Source organism: Acartia tonsa, chromosome 8, assembly GCF_053477335.1.
Source record: "Acartia tonsa isolate MP-2025a chromosome 8, ASM5347733v1, whole genome shotgun sequence".
NCBI classification, from domain to species: domain Eukaryota; kingdom Metazoa; phylum Arthropoda; class Copepoda; order Calanoida; family Acartiidae; genus Acartia; species Acartia tonsa.
The window spans coordinates 45680957-45700915 of record NC_137267.1 but is presented as its reverse complement, the minus strand read 5'-3'; the positions used below and the strand labels follow the sequence as shown (position 1 = coordinate 45700915).

General features: G+C 33.9%; 1 protein-coding gene across 1 annotated transcript; it reads right to left on the bottom strand.

Moving 5' to 3' along the window:
- Positions 1-949: 949 nt before the first annotated feature.
- On the bottom strand, positions 950-19959 carry LOC145327096 (kynurenine/alpha-aminoadipate aminotransferase, mitochondrial-like). The gene is made up of 21 exons (XM_080170620.1): positions 19874-19959; positions 16123-16212; positions 13737-13812; positions 13408-13431; positions 12930-12997; positions 11989-12011; positions 11645-11691; positions 11182-11291; positions 10816-10891; positions 9711-9745; positions 9135-9186; positions 7942-7991; positions 7168-7279; positions 6647-6734; positions 5291-5387; positions 4859-4891; positions 4479-4540; positions 3910-3974; positions 3359-3481; positions 1750-1823; positions 950-1211 (listed from the first exon to the last, which is right to left on the bottom strand). The coding sequence occupies exons 2-21, from the start codon at positions 16129-16131 to the stop codon at positions 1149-1151; spliced, it is 1287 nt and encodes a 428-aa protein (XP_080026746.1). The 5' UTR covers positions 16132-16212; positions 19874-19959; the 3' UTR covers positions 950-1148.

The window sequence follows — 19959 nt, the reverse complement described above, 5'->3', positions numbered from 1 at the left end:
ATAATATCCTTTTAGGAAGGAAGGGGAGGCTCGTCTCAACGCACTTGCTCTCTCTAGAGATATGGACGAATCATAAAGGGGGAGGGTTAATTCACACTTTAATCTACTATTTATAAAGAGGGAGGGGTTACTTCCTATTCAGTTCTTTGTGTAAAAAAAGGGGATCCTAACTTAGATAAGTTAGGTCATGACACATATAGGAGAGCCTTTAGAAAGCACTGCTGTTGGGGGGGGGGGGGGGGAGGTAGTCGCTCCGACGCATTGATTTCCCCTTGCTTTCAAAAGGACTTACACGGAAGTAGTAGTTCCCCTTCTCGCGCAGATGTTTTTAAACAATTAGACGCTTTCTGTGACGATGAAAACTATAGAATTACAGCATAGTTCACCATCTAGAATTTTCTTATTATAGTGTTATTACAATGAATGTTGTCTTCGGAACCGACTTTGATGCGTAGCGCAGTGGCAGTTTTGTGGAAAATTATATAATCAATACTTAAACTATTTTATTCACTACAAGCGGGGCGGCTGTGATCCTAGCATCTAGGGGCTCTAAATTCGAAGGGATATGGAAGAGCAGAAAAATAGCATAAAACCATCCTGGGAACTATAGAATCTTCACTGTAAAGAAGGACCATATGTCGATTCAGCAGTTAGCGAGAACCCTCGATGCAGACAAAAAAATTAGCTTTCTACTTTATATGATAAGATAGTAGCTTCGTCTTAAGAGGGGGAGGGGCGGGGATAACACAATATTTTTTGTTGGGTGAGAGGGGGGTTCACTAGGTATTTTTCTTGAGCCATATTTCCTGGAGGAAATCCCTCTTGACCTCTTAAAATAGCCTAAAACATGCCCTAGACCAGTACAAAACTTCCATATTAATTTACGAGATCTAAGTGGAAATACCCGTTATATTTATTTGAAAATACCATTAAAACATTCTAGCAAGACTAAAAATAAATATTTATTCATATAAATAGATAGATAATGATTATAACATAAATATTCTAGTAAATACAAGCACACTTTCTACTAGTTTATTTCTTGCTTTTTCGTTCAACTAATTTCAGTCTTAAAAAGATTTCTTATTTTCAATTAATAATCCATTGGGTTCGGTGGTTTTTATATTTTGTTGACCGTTTGTTGGTATTTATTGTAGTTCCATTTCTGTTTTAATTAGTTCTGCAAGTCTCTCCATGGCAGGCTCAAAATCCTGGAAAAAATGGATATATTAATACTTGGATGTTCCAAAATTTCATATTCACTAATAAAGTGAAACTCGCTGCTGGCTAAAATAACGATCCCCTCGATCCACCCATCTTTACACCATCCCCTCCTCTTCTATAGGATAAACGAACTGACCAATATAATGAATGAGGTCCATGTTTCCCCTGTCAATCAATATGTCCACGGATATTATTTATACATTCCCGGAATACGATATTTTGGTTAGTCCAGTAAAACCAATAAAAATGGATTTCGAGAATTTTTAAAATATAATGAAAGATTTGGGCGTGATAAATAGTTAACAAGGATGACAACATCCAAAAGTAGCGAAGCACAAAATCAGAGGTGGACAAACAGACAATGCAAATGTTCGGTGGTCATAAAAAAGGAGAAAAAAACAGAAATAATGACATGACAAGAAAAGATAATAAGAAAAATCACAGGTATAGCTTAAATAGCAGCGTAGAAAATCTCATCTAACCCATAGCGTTACGGACGGACGGAGTGTTTGAAGAATTATTAACCTTAACAGGAGCAACACTGAAAGCAGCTCTCAAGTATTGGCTTGGCTTGTCAGGGTCAGCCTGGAATGCTTTTCCTAAAAAAGAGATTGTTTCATTAACATAAGTATTGGGATCATGGAAAGAAAACGAAGTAGCGGGTTTCGTCGTATTTTTACAGCAGCTTTACTCCTATTTCTAGCCCCTGCAGGGGGGTCTAACCCTGATGGGCTAATTTCCTAACCATGAGGCACTATTATAACATTTACCTCGCCTAACCTAAAATAACCTATCAAAAGCTACTGTGAAAATACGACGAAACTCGCTACGTCGTTTTCTTTCCATGATCCAAGTATTGTAATCAAGGGATCTTAAGGCATAAGACAATTGACGATAAAAAATCTTTTGTAGAAAAACAACATTGTTGAAATGTTTTGACACAGATAATTTTGAAATAACCAATAAAACTTCAATAAAAGTACCAAAAGTTTTAACCCAACGTATAAGATATCGTGGTTGAAAAACTCTGGGTTCTAGTGTAGATTTTCATTCCAATGTTGTTCTTGGCAAGTCCTCTCTCCATGATCATGTCCCAGGTGGACTTAATGGTGGGTACCTTGATCCACAGGAACATGCCACCCAGAGGAACACTGTACTCGTATTATACAATATACCTGGCATAAGCATGATGTTCTTGGCAAGTCCTCTCTCCATGATCATGTCCCAAGTGGACTTGATGGCGGGAACATGCCACCCAGTGGCACACTGTACTCATATCACACAATATACCTGGCATAAGCATGATGTTCTTGGCAAGTCCTCTCTCCATGACCATGTCCCAAGTGGACTTAATGGCGGGTACCTTGATCCACAGGAACATGCCACCCAGAGGAACACTGTACTCATATTATACAAAATACCTGGCATAAGCATGATGTTCTTAGCAAGTCCTCTCTCCATGATCATGTCCCAGGTAGACTTGATGGCGGGTACCTTGATCCACAGGAACATGCCACCCAGAGGAACACTGTACTCATGTTATACAATATACCTGGCATAAGCATGATGTTCTTAGCAAGTCCTCTCTCCATGATCATGTCCAAGGTGGACCTGATGGCGGGAACATGCCACCCAGTGGCACACTGTACTCATATTATACAATATACCTGCAAGTCCTCTCTCCATGATCATGTCCCAGGTGGACTTGATGGCAGGTACCTTAATTCACAAACATGCCACCCAGTGGCATACTGTTCTCACATAATACAATATACCTGGCATGAGCATGATGTTCTTAGCAAGTCCTCTCTCCATGATCATGTCCAAGATGGACCTGATGGCGGGAACATGCCACCCAGTGGCACACTGTACTCATATTATACAATATACCTGGCATAAGCATAATGTTCTTGGCAAGTCCTCTCTCCATGATCATGTCCCAGGTGGACTTGATGGCAGGTACCTTAATTCACAAACATGCCACCCAGTGGCATACTGTTCTCACATAATACAATATACCTGGCATGAGCATGATGTTCTTAGCAAGTCCTCTCTCCATGATCATGTCCAAGGTGGACCTGATGGCGGGGACATGCCACCCAGTGGCACACTGTACTCATATTATACAATATACCTGGCATAAGCATAATATTCTTGGCAAGTCCCCTCTCCATGATCATGTCCCAGGTGGACTTGATGGCGGGTACCTTGATCCACAGGAACATGCCACCCAGTGGCACACTGTACTCACAAACTCCTACAATTTTTGTCACATTGAAAATATTAATACTTTTTAGGAATGACAAAAGTGTTTATATAGTTTTTTTAAAATTATTGTAGGGAGGGGGTTTCTAGTGGCCATATCTCTTAGGGAAAAGGGGATAGAGTGGAGGGAAGGAAGATAAACAAACATCCTCACGCTAAATAGCATAAAACCTGGCCTAGATTGAGGAAATTAAAAATTCAGGAGCGTTTAAGAGCACTTACTGGACATACAAAAGATATTCAGATAAACCCCTTTTTTTAACATAGTATATTTGAATGCTGATTATTTTTATCAGGCTCAAAACAAAGTTTAATAAGGACTTGATTATGGTTATGGCAACAGAATTTTAAAAAATAGTAGGTTATTGCATCTTGAGGTTACCCCATCCAAACTTACCTTGTTGAAAAGGACGTTTTTACCTTTTAGATGTTTATCAGCTGCTTTGATAAGCTCGTCTCTTCTTTCCATATAGAAATTTTCAACTCTAAAAATGGACCTCTTATTACTTAGATGTTACACCAGATTTTCATGTTCTCTAATAAAGTGAAACTCGCAGTGGGCTAAAATAACGATACCTCCATCCACCCCCTTTACCCTAATCCCTTCCATCCTACTGGAAGGACGAACTGACAAATAATGGAGTTCCATGTTAGCAATCTAAATTATTAGAAAATATACAAGATAAATATAAAAATATGATAAGTCTGTATGTCTTTGTGTGACGAATGATCTCGCCAACCACTGAACCGATATGGCTCCTTTACAATGTAGCTTCTCATAGGCCATTAAATATTTTGGGGAGAGTACCACCACCCTCCTAAGAGAAATTGGTCATAGAAAAAAATGACCTCTTCTCTAATTTTTTTTTACTTTTCCTATTTAAAACTACAATTGAAAATGGGGGTAGGTCGACCCCTCTTAGTGCTCCAATAGGCAACTAGGGGGATGGGCGATCATTAGTCATAAAGTTAACGTTATTTTAACTTACTTGGTAATGTGATTCTTAAATCCTTCTTCTCCCCATTGTTCTAATAAGTTAGAAACAAGAACCTAAAAAGCATCATAATAGAAAGAGCAAAATTTTTATTTTTTATTTAAAAGTTAATTAAGTGTCCACTCCGACGTTTATCACTCCTGCGTTTGTCATTTGACAATTTATTTATCAAGTCGAATTATAAGATGAAAACCAGTTTTATTACTTTTTTTAAAATTCGTGGAAAATTGTCTGTAATATGATGCTAAACATGTTTTTTTCAGTTTGGCTGAGAACCAGTTCTAATTCAGCGGATATTAATCGGTTTGGAAGCCATACTGGAAAAAATTTTTAAATTCAAGAATTGCACAAAACAAGGACGGGTGAGTACATACCTGTGACAAGGAGGAAGCGTGCAAAACAGAAACCTAAAACAAATAACACTAAATGTCTATTGAAAAGCGTTTAAATCTAATATTTAACAAATTCGATATATCAATACTTTAGTGTTTCATTAGATTTTCATGTACTCTAAAAAGTTATACTAGCAGCTAGCTAAAATAACGATACCCCTCATCCATCCCCTTAAGCCCATCCCCTCCCCTCTTACTGGATGAACGAATGGACCAATAAATGAGGTCCATATTAGTAACCTAAATTGTGTACAAGTTTTTCCCTATCAATATATCCACACATTCTAGATCCATTGTCAACAAATCACTAAGTAAAAATGACATTTAGGTACATTATCTCGTTCAATTTCTAATAATCAAGCTTTAAAAAATGCGCCAACAAAAATTAATAAATGAAACCACAAACTACAACACCTGCATGTGAAGCATAACCCTATCCACAATGGGCTTAGGACCTGTCACAAATCCAAGTCGGATACCAGAGCTCAAAATTTTAGAAAACGAATCAAACCTGCACAAAAAAAAGTTAGGGTTGTATAATTAAGAAGATCATTTTGAATGGGGTATTTTACTCTCTAAACGGTCTGGAGATAATAAGTAACAAGCTATCAATGATTATGATATAATATTAGAGTAAACAATTTTTGTGGAAGGGATTAAATGACTGTATGTCCCCACCAGGTTGATCCTGTGCCGACTTTCAATTGGGTCTTTGAATATCAGGTAATAGTATCGTAAATCTTAACATCAAAATCGCTACAAAAGAGCAAAAAGCAATTTGCTAGGAGACGAAAAAGCCCTCCAAGACTGGGGCCAGGTAGTTGTCTTGGTTAACATAAATACTTATTATATCTATTATCTAAACGGCCCGTTCTAGGGATAATAAGAAACAAACTATCAATGACTATGATAACTCTACCCTCTGTGTCCATAGAAAAGAAACTAGAAGGCCTCTTGGAATTAATAATAATGTTGTACCTGATAACTCTACCCTCTGTGTCCATAGAAAAGAAACTATAAGGCCTCTTGGTATTAATATTAATGTTGTACATGACAACTCTACCCTCTGTGTCCATAGAAAAGAAACTAGGAGGCCTCTTGGAATTAATAAAATGTTGTACCTAATAACTCTACCCTCTGTGTCCATAGAAAAAAAAACTTGGAGGCCTCTTGGAATTAATATTAATGTTGTACCTGATAACTCTACCCTCTGTGTCCATAGAAAAGAAACTAGGAGGCCTCTTGGAATTAATAATAATGTTGTACCTGATAACTCTACCCTCTGTGTCCATAGAAAAGAAACTATAAGGCCTCTTGGTATTAATATTAATGTTGTACATGACAACTCTACCCTCTGTGTCCATAGAAAAGAAACTAGGAGGCCTCTTGGAATTAATAAAATGTTGTACCTAATAACTCTACCCTCTGTGTCCATAGAAAAAAAAACTTGGAGGCCTCTTGGAATTAATATTAATGTTGTACCTGATAACTCTACCCTCTGTGTCCATAGAAAAGAAACTAGGAGGACTCTTGGAATTAATATTAATGTTGTACCTGATAACTCTACCCTCTGTGTCCACAGAAAAGAAACTAGAAGGCCTCTTGGTATTAATATTAATGTTGTACCTGACAACTCTACCCTCTGTGTTCATAGAAAAGAAACTAGGAGGCCTCTTGGAATTAATAAAAATGTTGTACCTGATAACTCTACCCTCTGTGTCCATAAAAAAGATACTAGAAGGCCTCTTGGAATTAATAATAATGTTGTACCTGATAACTCTACCCTCTGTGTCCATAGAAAAGAAACTGGGAGGCCTCTTGGAAGCCTCCTGGAACTGCAGGAAATAATATGGATCATCTAAACAAAGATGACGTTAGAATTTAAACAGATATTTTCATTTACATTCAAAAATAATAAGTCAATTGTAGAGTTTCATGTAAGTGGTGAGTTAAGCAGACCCTTACCTATCCTTATTTAAATTTTGCTTTTAAGAAAAAGTAAAAAAGTACCTATTTAGCGAGGGTCATTTTTTTAGTAGATATTTCAGTTGGGAGGGTTGTACTACCCTCCCCAAAAATAGTTATTTATGTGGACCTATGAAAAGCTACATTGTAAAGGAAAACCATATGAGTTCAAAGGTTGACGAGATACTTCGGTACAAACAAGATAGGCACACATACAGAAATCCTGTTACTTTTATTTAATGATTAAATAAGGGTGAAAAATTCACAGAGTTCGAACTTCGAAACCATGACACGATGTTTTAAATGAGTAGAGTACATTTGAATACCTTCTAATATAAGAAGATTATATTTAGAGCAAAGTTGGTAGATTTTGTGTCTTCTACATTCTGGCAGGACAGTACCAGTTGGGTTGGCTCCAGTCGGGTTAATATACAAAAACTAAAATAAGGCAAAGAAAAATTAGAATTATTAGTAATTAATCTTTTCCCGTTTTGTTTTTAAAACACTTCAGTTTCTGACGACATTTAGATACAAAAAAATAGATAAATATTTTGGTGTAAATCGTATCAAACGCTAGTCTAAATTCTAATTGCTGTAAACTAATCTAAACTCACATAAATCATTAACTAAGCCATATATCTATCTAAACATATTAAAAAATAATAATAAAATGCTAAGTTTTTTTAGTAACAAAACTACTCTTTAATGCCAGTACGTCAGTCCGTAACGACATGGAAAAATGCTATTTTCTCGACAGCTTAAATTTTGAGTGAATATTTGATATGACACATCATGCGATCTAGTCTATACATTGTTGTCCGTCAGTCTGGCGGTCATGCTTAAATGGACATGAACCATATTTTAATAGGATTTGTAATTTTCTTTGAATTTTTGCACAATCTCTCTCTTTCTCCTCTTTGTTATGACAACTGAATATCCGCTTTTACTCTTCTCCGTTTGTCCATTTCATGATATTTTGTTCTTATGGGTATTGTCATACTTGTTCATTTAGCAAAATACCCAAATTACACATTGATCTATTGATTTCGCTCAATGGCAAATTTTGTTATCGTTTTTGACAGCTTAATAATCTCCCTAACCTTAGGGGCCGAAGGGTCTTCACTGCCTGGCTCCCAGTTTGATAACACCTACACGTGCAAACATCTTTCTTCAAAATACTTAAAAGATAAAATTATCTCTTTAATATGTATATTCAGGGATCTGGAGGAATAAGACAACGGCCGATAAATTGATGTATGTCCACAAGGATGATACACAAAATTATCCCTTCTGTAGATTATACTTAGTGATTAAATCGTTTGGACACTCAACTTAATGAATAAAGTACATACCCAATAATGATGCTTGCATAAAATTACCTTTTCTGTAGATTACAATTAGTGGTTGATTTGTTTGGACTCTCAACTTAATCAATCAAAATTCAATAAGGGTCTCTAAAGTTGTTAAGCCAACGAAAAATAAAACTTTGTTATGATAATTAAAATTTGGAGACTAGTGTCAAAAACATCCCAATGTCCCCTCCCTCCCTAAATATATTACACAATTTAATCAAAAAGAATCATTATCTTGTACAAAGACAAAATGAACCTTTTATCCCCAGTTAAATATGAGGAAAATTGAAATTCTTAATGTGATCATTAAAGTTTGGGTTCAGATGGTTTTACAATCTACAAATTGACAAGTTTTACACCATAGTTATGGTCTATTCTTTACTCAAACTTAAATGTGATACTGTAACAAAAATATTCTAGGACCACACGCCCTTAATCAAGTCTTTGTACTACATACACAATCGCTGTCCTTGTAGAAAATGACACTTTATATTTGTTACAGAATTATATATGACGTAATCTTAAATTTTCCATTTCAAATTCCCGTCTTTTGTGACATTTTATAACACCGATTAATACATCAAAGCTGCAATTTATTACACTAGCCCCCAGTCTTTCGATTGGTTGGTTCTTATAGTTAAGTGATTAAACGTTTTAACCACTATTTGTAATCTACAGAAAGGGGTAATTTTGTTATCATCATTGGGGATATACATCAATTTATCAGTCATTGTCTTATCCTTTAGATCCCTAGCAATAACATAATCATAATCAACCCCTTTTCTAGGTTAAAGTATTGATAGAGAAAGTTGGACATGAACACTACTTGATTTTAACCAACCAATCAAAATTCACTAAAAGTACTCAAAGTTTTTATCCATTCATAAAAAAAACGTGGTAATAACACTTTGGGTACCTATGAAATATAAAGATGTTTTCCTTTTCTAGATCTTCTGGAATAATTCCTTCACTGTCTGATTTCACAACTTTATACTGAAAATAAAGTTAAGTCAAATATAGTATAGTTTTTTTTATCGAATTGTATTATAGGCAGCTTTCCACGGATAGTGAAATGAAAAACTGTAAGATTTAAACCAGTTTTGTTAGCAACGAGGGGAGAAATGGTCCAGGCTAACAGAACTGGTTTATTCCTGTGATTTTAATCTTAATATTCGTTGAAAATTGTCTGTTATTCGATGCTATTATACATGATGGTTTTAAACTGGTTCTAATCCTGCGAATATCAATCGGTTTGAAAGCCATATTTAAATTAGTTTATATAAAATTTTAAGACTGCTTTCCATGAAATAAGAAAAACTTTCGAACTTTTTATAAGTTTAAATATAAAAATATTGCACCTGGAAAAAATACCAATGTTGTTTAACTTACATGGGAACTTTAACGTTAACATCAAATTCAAAGAAAAACTTATAATGAAAAAGTAAGATTATAAGTTTTTTTATCGGGTGGCATATCGTTGTAACATGATCATTATAAAAAGATTGTTAGATTCTAACCTGTGGCTTGTAGGGATTGATGATTGAAAGAGTGCCTAGAAATAAAAAAAACATTTACAAAATTAATCAAAAATTGAAGGTAAAACTACTTATCATATCAGCTAATAATTTCTAAAAGCGAAGCTTTTCTATAATTAGGGTCGGTCCGTCCGTACGTCCGTCCGTCCGAGGTAGATACCTTTTATTCGTTAATTTAGGCATGTTAGAATTGTCCTATCGATTTCAAATTTTGCATGATGATTCCTGTAGTAGTTGGGTACGATTTAGAAAGCGTAGCAACTCTATAATCATTACCAGAATGTCCGTACGTCCATTTTAAACATGTTGATTTTTCTACTTTTTTAACAACAAATTTTCAAGTTTTTTAATTATCCGTTTGATCTGATTTTTGGTATGTTGATTCCTGGGACAACAAAGAACAATATTATAAGCGAAGCAACTCTAATATCAAGTCCAAAAATGTAAGTATGTCCATAAACATTATCCTGTTTTTAAGCAGTTTTTCAACAAATTTACCTACAATTTTGATTCGACATTTATACATTTATGTTCCGATTTTTCAGTTCAGATACTATACAAGTGTTAATGTCCGTTTGTTCTACCGTTTCAATGCTTCGCTTTTATGGATGTTGTCATCCTTGTTAGACTTAGATTATTTGTATTTGTTATGCTTATTTTAGATCAGATTAGTTGAATTATTTGTTGCTTTCCCTCAAATTACCTACTGAGCAAAGAAACCAACCCATCCCCCTTCTTTAAAAAAAAGGGTTTGTTTGCTCTACTAGGCACTTTGAGGGAAACCATCAATTATTTTGAAAAACGAATCTAGTTAGCTTACATCCTATTGCACGTTCAAGAAACAATAATGGATATAGGATTTACGTGAATATATTGACAGGGAAAATTTGTCGTCAATTTAACTTTCTAATATATCGACCACATTTATTGGTCAAATCGTTCATCTAGTAGAAGATAAGGTAGTGGGATAAATGGGGGTCATCGTTATTTCATCCATCTACCAGCATCACTTTATCAGAGTACATGAAAATCTGGTGCAATATCCAAGTAATAATGATAATAGGTATATAGATTTTTTTAATTGAACCTGAGTAAACAAATTCCTCCATGAGAACAGTAGATCCTTGATCCAGCAATACCTCCAGACACTTGCATAGTCCATCCTGGCAAAAAAATCGTTACCAGGAACTTACAAAAGTACAGCAATACCATTTAAGATAAAGATAGCACAGTAAATAATTCAGGGAGGGAGGGTTCATGTGTCTGTTATGGAAAAGAATAATAAATAAATATGCTGTAATGCTCCCCCTCCTTTGCTGTGACTTCAATGTCCCCTGCCTCCAAAAAACATACTACAATAATTTTAATCCAGCAAATAAAAGTAAAACGTAGCCTTTATAGAGGCTAAAGCATTCTCCATTCTCCAATTTTATTTGTAAATATTTAAATAAACCTGAGACCCGGCTGTAACCAGAACTTCAGTATCAGGCCAAATATCTGTTGAGGGGGAATGCATTGACATTTGTAATGCCTTCAGCTGTTTCACAAGTGCCGGTAGTCCTCCTTTAAATATAGTAAAAATTGTTACAAAATTCGACTACAAAATAAAACAAAAAACAAAAAGTTTTTCAACAAAAAAACAGGCAAATCTCCTAATATTTTGAAGGAGGGAGGAAACATTGGTGTGTTCATTGCACCAGTCCCCAAAATTTTCTTATTAAGTTTCATATTAGATGGCTTAACAATTTTGGGGGGACTTTTATTGGACTTTGATTGATTGGTTCATTAAGTTGAGTGTCCAATTATTTCAACCACTAATTGTAATCTTTAGAAGGGGTAATTTTATGTATCATCAGTGGAGATGTACATCAATTTATCCGACAGTCTTATCCCTTTAGATCCCTGGCTTTTCTGACCTGTAGGAAGATATTGCAATGCTTGTTCCATATCCTTTCCTGTTAAACTAAAATAAAAAGTTGCTTATAATAAACCTTAATTTTCTCAATAAGAATAGTTATTTATCGCATCGTATTATAGACACCTTTCCGCGGACATTAAAATGAAAATTAGCTGTGTTAGCCTCGAGGAGCCGAAGGACCGGTCTAACAAAACTGGTAATAATTTTATGATTTTTTTATTTCAATATTCGTGGAAAATTGTTTGTAATAACATACTATACATCATTTTTCAGTATGACTTAGATCCGGTTCTAATCCAGCAGATATTCTAGAAAAAATATACTAGAAAAAACAGTTTTTACCTGATAGGTTTTCCATCAGTGACCTAAAACAATAAACAATGAGGTAATTTGGTGAAAACAATGTCATGATATTAAAAAACAGAAGAACCACGACATCCATTGAAAAATCAGCTTTCATTAATAACGCCCTTAGAGGCCTCTAGGGGCAATTGAGGTCAAAAGGGGTTAAATTCGACCCCACCCCCTTTTCATTTTAGTTTTTAAAACAAAAGTAAACAAAAAAAATGGGTGGGGGAGGGTTAATTTTTTTCTGGAGGCGATTGAGAAGCTACATTGTAAAGGAGAATTATATCGATTCAGTTCAGACAGATAGACTGACACACAGTCATACTGTTTATTTTGTATAACATAGAGAGAAAAAATAAAAGAGAGGAATCGAAGCAACTAGAAGACGAAAATAGGCAGTGGGCCCAGGGGCCTAATTAGTGCTGTTGCCGCGCTAAATTGTATTACTATTCCACCACTTTTCAAATGGGAGGATTACAAAATTAATATGTAAAGTTTTAATAATTAGAATATAATATTTAAATTCAAAATAAAAAGAAAATTTTGTTATTAAATATAAAAATATTTTAATTAAAAATTACAAAGAATTTATTTTTATTTAAACAAATTTGTGCATGAAAGATGAATCCTTTCATTTCTAAAAAGGGGGAAATTTTTTTCATAATAAACATTCAGCTGATTCTGACCGCCCACGGCTGTTTGCTAAATATCACTTTTCTTTTTATTCACATTATTATTTATGATTGACTTACAAAAAGCCCTGGGCGGCTTTTGACTTTCGTCTGCTATATTTTCTTTAAAGATTTAAGGATGGGGAAGTAGTATTTTACCATGAAAAGGGGGTGAGTATTCATCCTCTTATCCTTTTTCCTTATGTTGTATAAGGATAAGATTTGTTTCTATCCCTAAGAAGAACCATCAAGTGCAAACTATACCTGGACTGTTAAATCTTTGAATGGAAAAAGTTTTGGATTTGGTAAACCTCCAGACAGTGGAATCATTTCTGAAATAAATGTAGAAAGTAAATGAATTATAATTCAGGGCTAAGCAGTAGCTTCCAATTTATACCCGCTTGAACGCATAAAAAAAATTCCGAAAACATGGATTGTATTTTTTAGGAACAGGAGTAGACATCCAGCAAAATTTAAACTTTTTAAAACCTATTTTTGAAAGGTATATCAAAAATATAGGTACACTGACACCTGTAGAATAAAACTGCAGAGTTAAAATTGAGAATAATAGCCCAAATTAATTTTTATTATGATTTTAAATTTTAATTTCTTATATTAATTATGTCCATTTGGATAAATTATTATGAATCTTTTCTTTTTTGGTAAAACCATTTTATCATTGCTTGAAGGTGTTTGAAATCAATAAATTTCTCTCGTTCCCCTTTATAGTTTAAATTTTTACCTGGCGGAGCAGAAGCAAGAATCTGTAAATATTCAGCATTCATTTTATTATCAAAATTATAGGTAACAAATTTACATTTTTTTAAATTTTTCTATTATTTCGGGAAAAAGCAATAAAATGTAATTTAAGAAGAAAATACAATTGTAATTTTGAATGAACGAATGACACACAAACAAAAATATAAGCTTCATTTAAAAGTTAAATCATTAATGGTTGGGCTACAAATTATAAGAAGTTAGGCTTCAAATTAAATTCATTTAATTATCTTCTTTCTACCTAGAAATTTGAGAAACAATGAAATGTATTTAAAAAGGAAAAGCTGAATTCCTTTGTCATTTCTCTGATTAATGATGGCTGGCGCTCTTTTGATATCTGGTTGATAAACCGGGAGTAAGCCAGAGCTTTCTAAAATAAAACAAGGATGACAAAATGACGAAACCTATGTAAAAAGATAAGTATTTATCTCTTTTGTAGCATGAGCGACAGATCAAGTAAACTATTAATTGAAGGTTCATTGGTAAAGGAAATCTTTAACAAATCTTTAAAAAATATGACACAATATTGTAAGCTGTATATCTTCTATAAAACAATGCAATGATGAAATGATTTAGGTAGTACTAGCAGCTATGCCTCTAGAGGCCACTAGTGGCAAGATCTGCTTTTAATTTTTTATGTTTTACGACACTTTTAAATATTTTCTTGTTTTTTGGCTATTTTTCGTGGAATGGTGGTAGTACCCTTCCCCAAAATAGATTCCAAAGAGATCTTTTTACAATAATATAAGGATTTTCTATTGTAGAAACTTAAAATCAACGCATAGATTTTCTTTAGATAAAATATCCCCCTCTGACATTGACAATACAACAATGAAACTATTATTCCTATATGACAAGTATGGTACACCCAGGGATGTAAGGACAGATAAATATTAATACAACTATGAAACTATTATTCCTATATGACAAGTATTGTACACCCAGGGATGTAGGGACAGATAAACATTAATACAACTATGAAACTATTATTCCTATATGACAAGTATGGTACACCCAGGGATGTAGGGACAGATAAATTGATGTACATACCCAATGATGATGCACAAAATTACCCCTTCTGTAAATTACAATTAGTGGTTGAAACGTTTGGACACTCAACTTAATGAACCAACAAAATTCAATGAAAGAATAAAAAAACGTGATTATAACATTTGGGGTTAAGTGTAATAAACAGCCCAATGTCTCCCTTTCCTCCCTGACTGTTTCTATTTCAAAGACTTACTATTAGAGTAAAACACTAGAGTGAGAAAGGGTTAAATAACTGTATCTCCCAATCACTACCGCCTTGTGCGACCTTTCTATTGGGTCATTGAAAATCAACCAAAATGGTGTCGCTTATATTAACACAGCCAAGTAGCAGAAAATAATTTAGAAGCAGACGAAAGAGGTCTTTGAAAAAGGAAGGGAGGTAGATGTCGATACATCTATACTATTGACTTATTAACCCTGTAGAAGGGTTTTACTTTAAAACTTCCCAGTTAGTTGGTTCGAATCTAGGCTATAAGAGAGGGCTGGAGATGTCAGGAAAATAGCCTAAAGCTACCCAAAGACATTTTTAAAGATTCCATGAAAAGTACGACTAATTCTGACCAACATTATCCGAGATCTAAAGCTTCAGACAAAAAAACTTACTAATTTATATGATAGGTTACGTTTCTTTTTACGTACAACAAATGAGTAGTACTGTAAATGGGCCCTGTTACTTATTCCTTAAACCCTGAGTACACTGCAAAATAAGACATTTCTTTTAGACCATTGTCTGTAGAATAAATCTTTCTGTGGAAAATAAGTTTGTTACAGGGATATTAAGGGACAAGACAATGAACAATAAATTAATATTAATCCCCAATGATGACAAACAAAATCAAACCAACTATAGAATAAATTCTTGTTTTAAAAGGTTGGACAGTAACAGCTTGAAAAAAACGAATCAAATTTAATAAAAGCACCAACCAACGAATAAGATAAGGCGAGTATAAAACTTTGGGTACCAGTGAAATTTACAGTCCAATGTCCCTCTCTCTCCCTGGGTAACAACAAGTAAATAATGATAAAAATAATAATAATAGATATGAAACATACATAACATATGTACTATATAATGTTTTAACACTATTCTATAAACTTGTGGTTGCAGCTCTAGCCTCTAGGGTTTACTGGGATCGTTTCTATAGGCGGGGAGGTGAAAAACACCCTAAAGGCAGTCAAAGACAATAGCTTCTATGAAATTTAAGACCTAAAAGTTCATTCTTTCTAATTAGACACAATACAACACTTAAAATTAGCTTGTAAGAACCTCTAAAGACCTTAAAAACATGTCCTTTGCTGCTATGTCAGGCGTAAGCCATAAATAGTTAGAGGAGAGAGAAAGATTTAGACCACAATATTAATTAAAGTAATCAGGAGTTCATATGAGAAGTCGTGCAATAAAATTAATAATTGTCTGACGAGTGTTACTATATAAGACAAGTTTTTGCTATGGAGGTCAGGAAAATAGCCTAAAACCACAGCAAGACATATAATAAGCTTCCCTCAAAAGTACAAACAATCCAAGTCAATTTTATTCGAGATCTTAAGCTTTAGTCAAAAAAAAAACCTTACTGCTTTATATAATAGGATACCTGGGGCATTTATTTGAGTGAGAAATATTCTAAATTACCTTAACCATGGTGTTGCTTTGAATTAGTTTCTTTTTCACTCCAAAATTAAAAACGTAGATTTTTTCTCGAAAACAATCAGCTGATAACAACTAAACAACAAAAAGTGATTTCTAGAAATCTTCCGGTTTGAAGATTCACAGATAATGTACAGCTTAATTGTGTCTTTATTGTTATGTAACACTATTGCGGTGATATGTCTTTGGAAATGACTGAATATGTATTTTTAATGCAGACGCACAATTGAAATTATCTCCTTACTAACTAAACTGCTTAAAAGTAAAACTAAGTTTCAGACTAAAAATGAGAAAGAAAAGAATGCATTGAGTTCTTCACGGGGGGCGCGGTGCGCATTGTTTTAAGGGTGTATGTGTCTATTTTCAGGGATCTAAAGGGATAAGACAATGGCCAATAATTTGATGTACATCCCCATTGATGATGCACAAAACTACATCTTCTCTACATTGAAATCAGTGGTTGAAACGTTTGCACACGCAACTTAATGAACCAACCAATTAAAATTCGAGAAGGTTCCAAAATATTTAAGCCAACGAATAGGAAAAAAATATTACAAAACTCCTGAGACTAGTGTAATAAACAGCTTAAAATCACCACCCTTCCTTGTCAGTTCTACACAGTAAAGCATGAAAACAATTACATGGTTAGAAAAAATACGGAAACTTCAACAAACAAACAAAAATATTTACATTAAAGAAGGCTAGTGGCTGTTTCATGAGAAAAATCATGTGATTGTGCAACTTAATATTGCTATGCACATTTTAAATTACCACATAAAAGTTTGTCAATAAAGTTGTCTGTCTGTAATGTAAATTATGAGGATGTCTAAAATCAGGAATAATGTTGTATATATACTACACTCTTGCAGTTCTTTGTGCAATATTAGTTACTAGCGGCTACGCCCCTAGAGGCCTCTAGAAGCACTTAAAAGGGGAGAGTCAAATTTGATAACCCAATTTATTATCAAGAGATTTGAAAAGAAAAAGTAAAAAATATTTTTTTTTTGGGGGGGGAGGGAATTTTTTTGGGGAGGGGGGAATTTTTTTGGGGAGGGGGGGAGTGCTCCATCCCCGTATTTTTATTTTAAAAATTTACAAAAATATTTTTTTGTGGGGGGTAATTTCTTTCTAGGGGCGATTTCTCTTGGGAGGGTGGTGGAACCCTCCTCCAAAATAGTTATAAACCTACCCTGTTAAGGGGAACCCGATCGGTTTAGCGGTTAACGAGATCCTTTGGTACAAACACAGACAAACAAACATCCTGTTATCCACGGATATAAAATTGAAAAAAACTTTTTTTGTTAGCCATAAGTGGCTAAGGTATAATTTTATGATTTTAATTCTAAAATGTGTAAAGTTATTTGTAATAGGATTTTCAGTATTGCAAAGAACCGTTTCTGATACAGCGGATATTGATCTGTTTCCAAGCCTTTCAGGAAATAATTCTATTCGTCCATTTTCCCTGAAACAGGCAACAGACAATAACACACACACACATGCATGTGTAAGGAAACGTGTGCAAAAAGATCGATGATCTAATAAAGTTTTGATACCTACTTTTGATAGCCCAATAGAGTTAATTTTATTGAAAATTGTTGTTTAAAAAATCAATTTTTACCAAATGTTTTAACATCAAGTGAAAGTTTGCAGAGAGCAAGGGAGGGGACAATGGATAGAATATTTAATTTTTAGGAGTCTCAGACTTTGGGACTGGCTTAAAGGGAATGTGCAAGAATTTAGCAGTTTCTGACTGACTTTGGGTACTAGCGCACAAAATGCCGCTAACTCGTTTGTTAGTTTTGAATATTGCAGACAAGTATCAATAAACTTAATTTTTTTATGATGTGGCTGGTTTTAACAATTTTTTTCTCTAATTACAATTTTTTCTAATTACAGAATGGTTACGTCAGTCTGATGTGCTGGTAATATAATTTTCAAATGAATGCTTTTTTCTTGGAACTTTCTTCTTATTTTATAGTTTTCTGTATTGTTTTAACTTTCCCTTTACAATTTCCTCCATATTTTCTGGATTTCAAGGTCTTTCAGCAAATACTCTTAAATTGAATTAATTGCCCATTGTCCCCTCCCTTACTCCCTGGAAAGTTTGATGTGATTTTTTGTCATGGAGGGAGGGGCATTGGGCTGTGACTTACACTAGTCCCAAAAGTTTTATAATTACGTTTTCTTTTTTGTTGGCTCTACAACTTTGGGGACTTTTAATGAACATTGATTGGTTGGTTTATTGAGTTGAATGTCCAGACATTTCAACCACTTTATTATAGTGATCTACAGAAGGGATAGTTTTGTGTATAATCATTGGGCCATTGTCTTATCCCTTTATATCCCTGTTGTTTTGTACTACATAGATATATAGTACTTTCAATAGAAAGCCCATGTACAATCATTTTCCTTTGTTGCTTTCTTTTTCTTAATCACACAAGAAATGCTGGGATCTAAAGGGATAAGACAATGGCCGATGAAATGATTGATGATAAACAAAATTGTTCCTTTTGTAGATTACAATAAGTGGTTTAAACGTTTGGACACTGAACTTAATAAACCAACAAATCAAAGCCCATAAGAAAATTTTATTATAAAAATTTGGGGATTAGTGTAATAAACAGCCCATTGTCCCCTTCCTTCCTGTATAAGAGGATAATTTCTAGAGAGTTAATTATCTCATTGCATTGTCACAATTAAATATCTTATGTTAATTTATTTCTTATTAACAAAAAGTTAAATTCTTGACAAAATAAGAAAAGTAAAAAACAAACAAGGATGACAACATCTTTAATACGAAATTTATCAAATCAGACAGTCGGAAAACGAACAACAATACTTAGTGTGTTAGTACTTGAAGAAGCGTAAGTATTATTATGATATCAAATGCCAATAAAGTCCAAAGTGTCCTAACATACAACAAAAGTATAATAGTTATTTCTCGCATCGTATTATAAACGGCTTTCCGCGGATATAGAATATACAATTAAAAGATTAAAACTAGTTTTTTAGCCCCGAGGTGCCGAAGGCACCGGCTAAAAATACTGGTTTTAATCTTTTGATTGTACATTTTTATATTCGTAGAAAGCTGGATATAATACGATGCGAGACATAGTTTTTTGTATGGATGAGAACCGGTTCCTATCCACCGGATTCGAATGAATACGAGAATAGTTATTTCTCGCATCGTATTATAAACGGCTTTCCGCGGATATAGAATGTAAAATTAAAAGATTAAAACTAGTTTTTTTAGCCCAAGGTGCCGAAGCCACCGGCTTAAAAAAAACTGGTTTTAATCTTATGCTTGTACATTTTTATATTCGTAGAAAGCTGGATATAATACGATGCTAGAAATAGTTTTTTCGTATGGATAAGAACCGGTTCCTATCCACCGGATTCGAATAAATACGAGAAAATTACTTATTGTTTTGAGGTACATCTGTAAATGGTAGTAATCGTTCTTTTCAAATTAAAATACAAATTTGCAGGGAGGGAGGGGACATTGGGCTGTTTTTTACACCAGTTCCCAAAATTTAATAATATTTTTATTCGTTTGCTTTATAGACTTAAATTGAATTTTGATTCATTCAGTCGAGTGTCGGAACGTTTCAACCACTAATTACAGACGGGGTAAATTTGTATATAATCATTGGGATGAGTATTAAATTATCGGCCATTGTCTTATCCCATTAGATCCCCGACAAATTTGTTAAAGTGTAATAATTGAAACAAATACCTGTTCTTAATGCGAACATTACAATTCTCTTTTGGTAGATTTTCTTCTTATTCTTAACATTATTTTATCTACATTTTGGAGAAAAA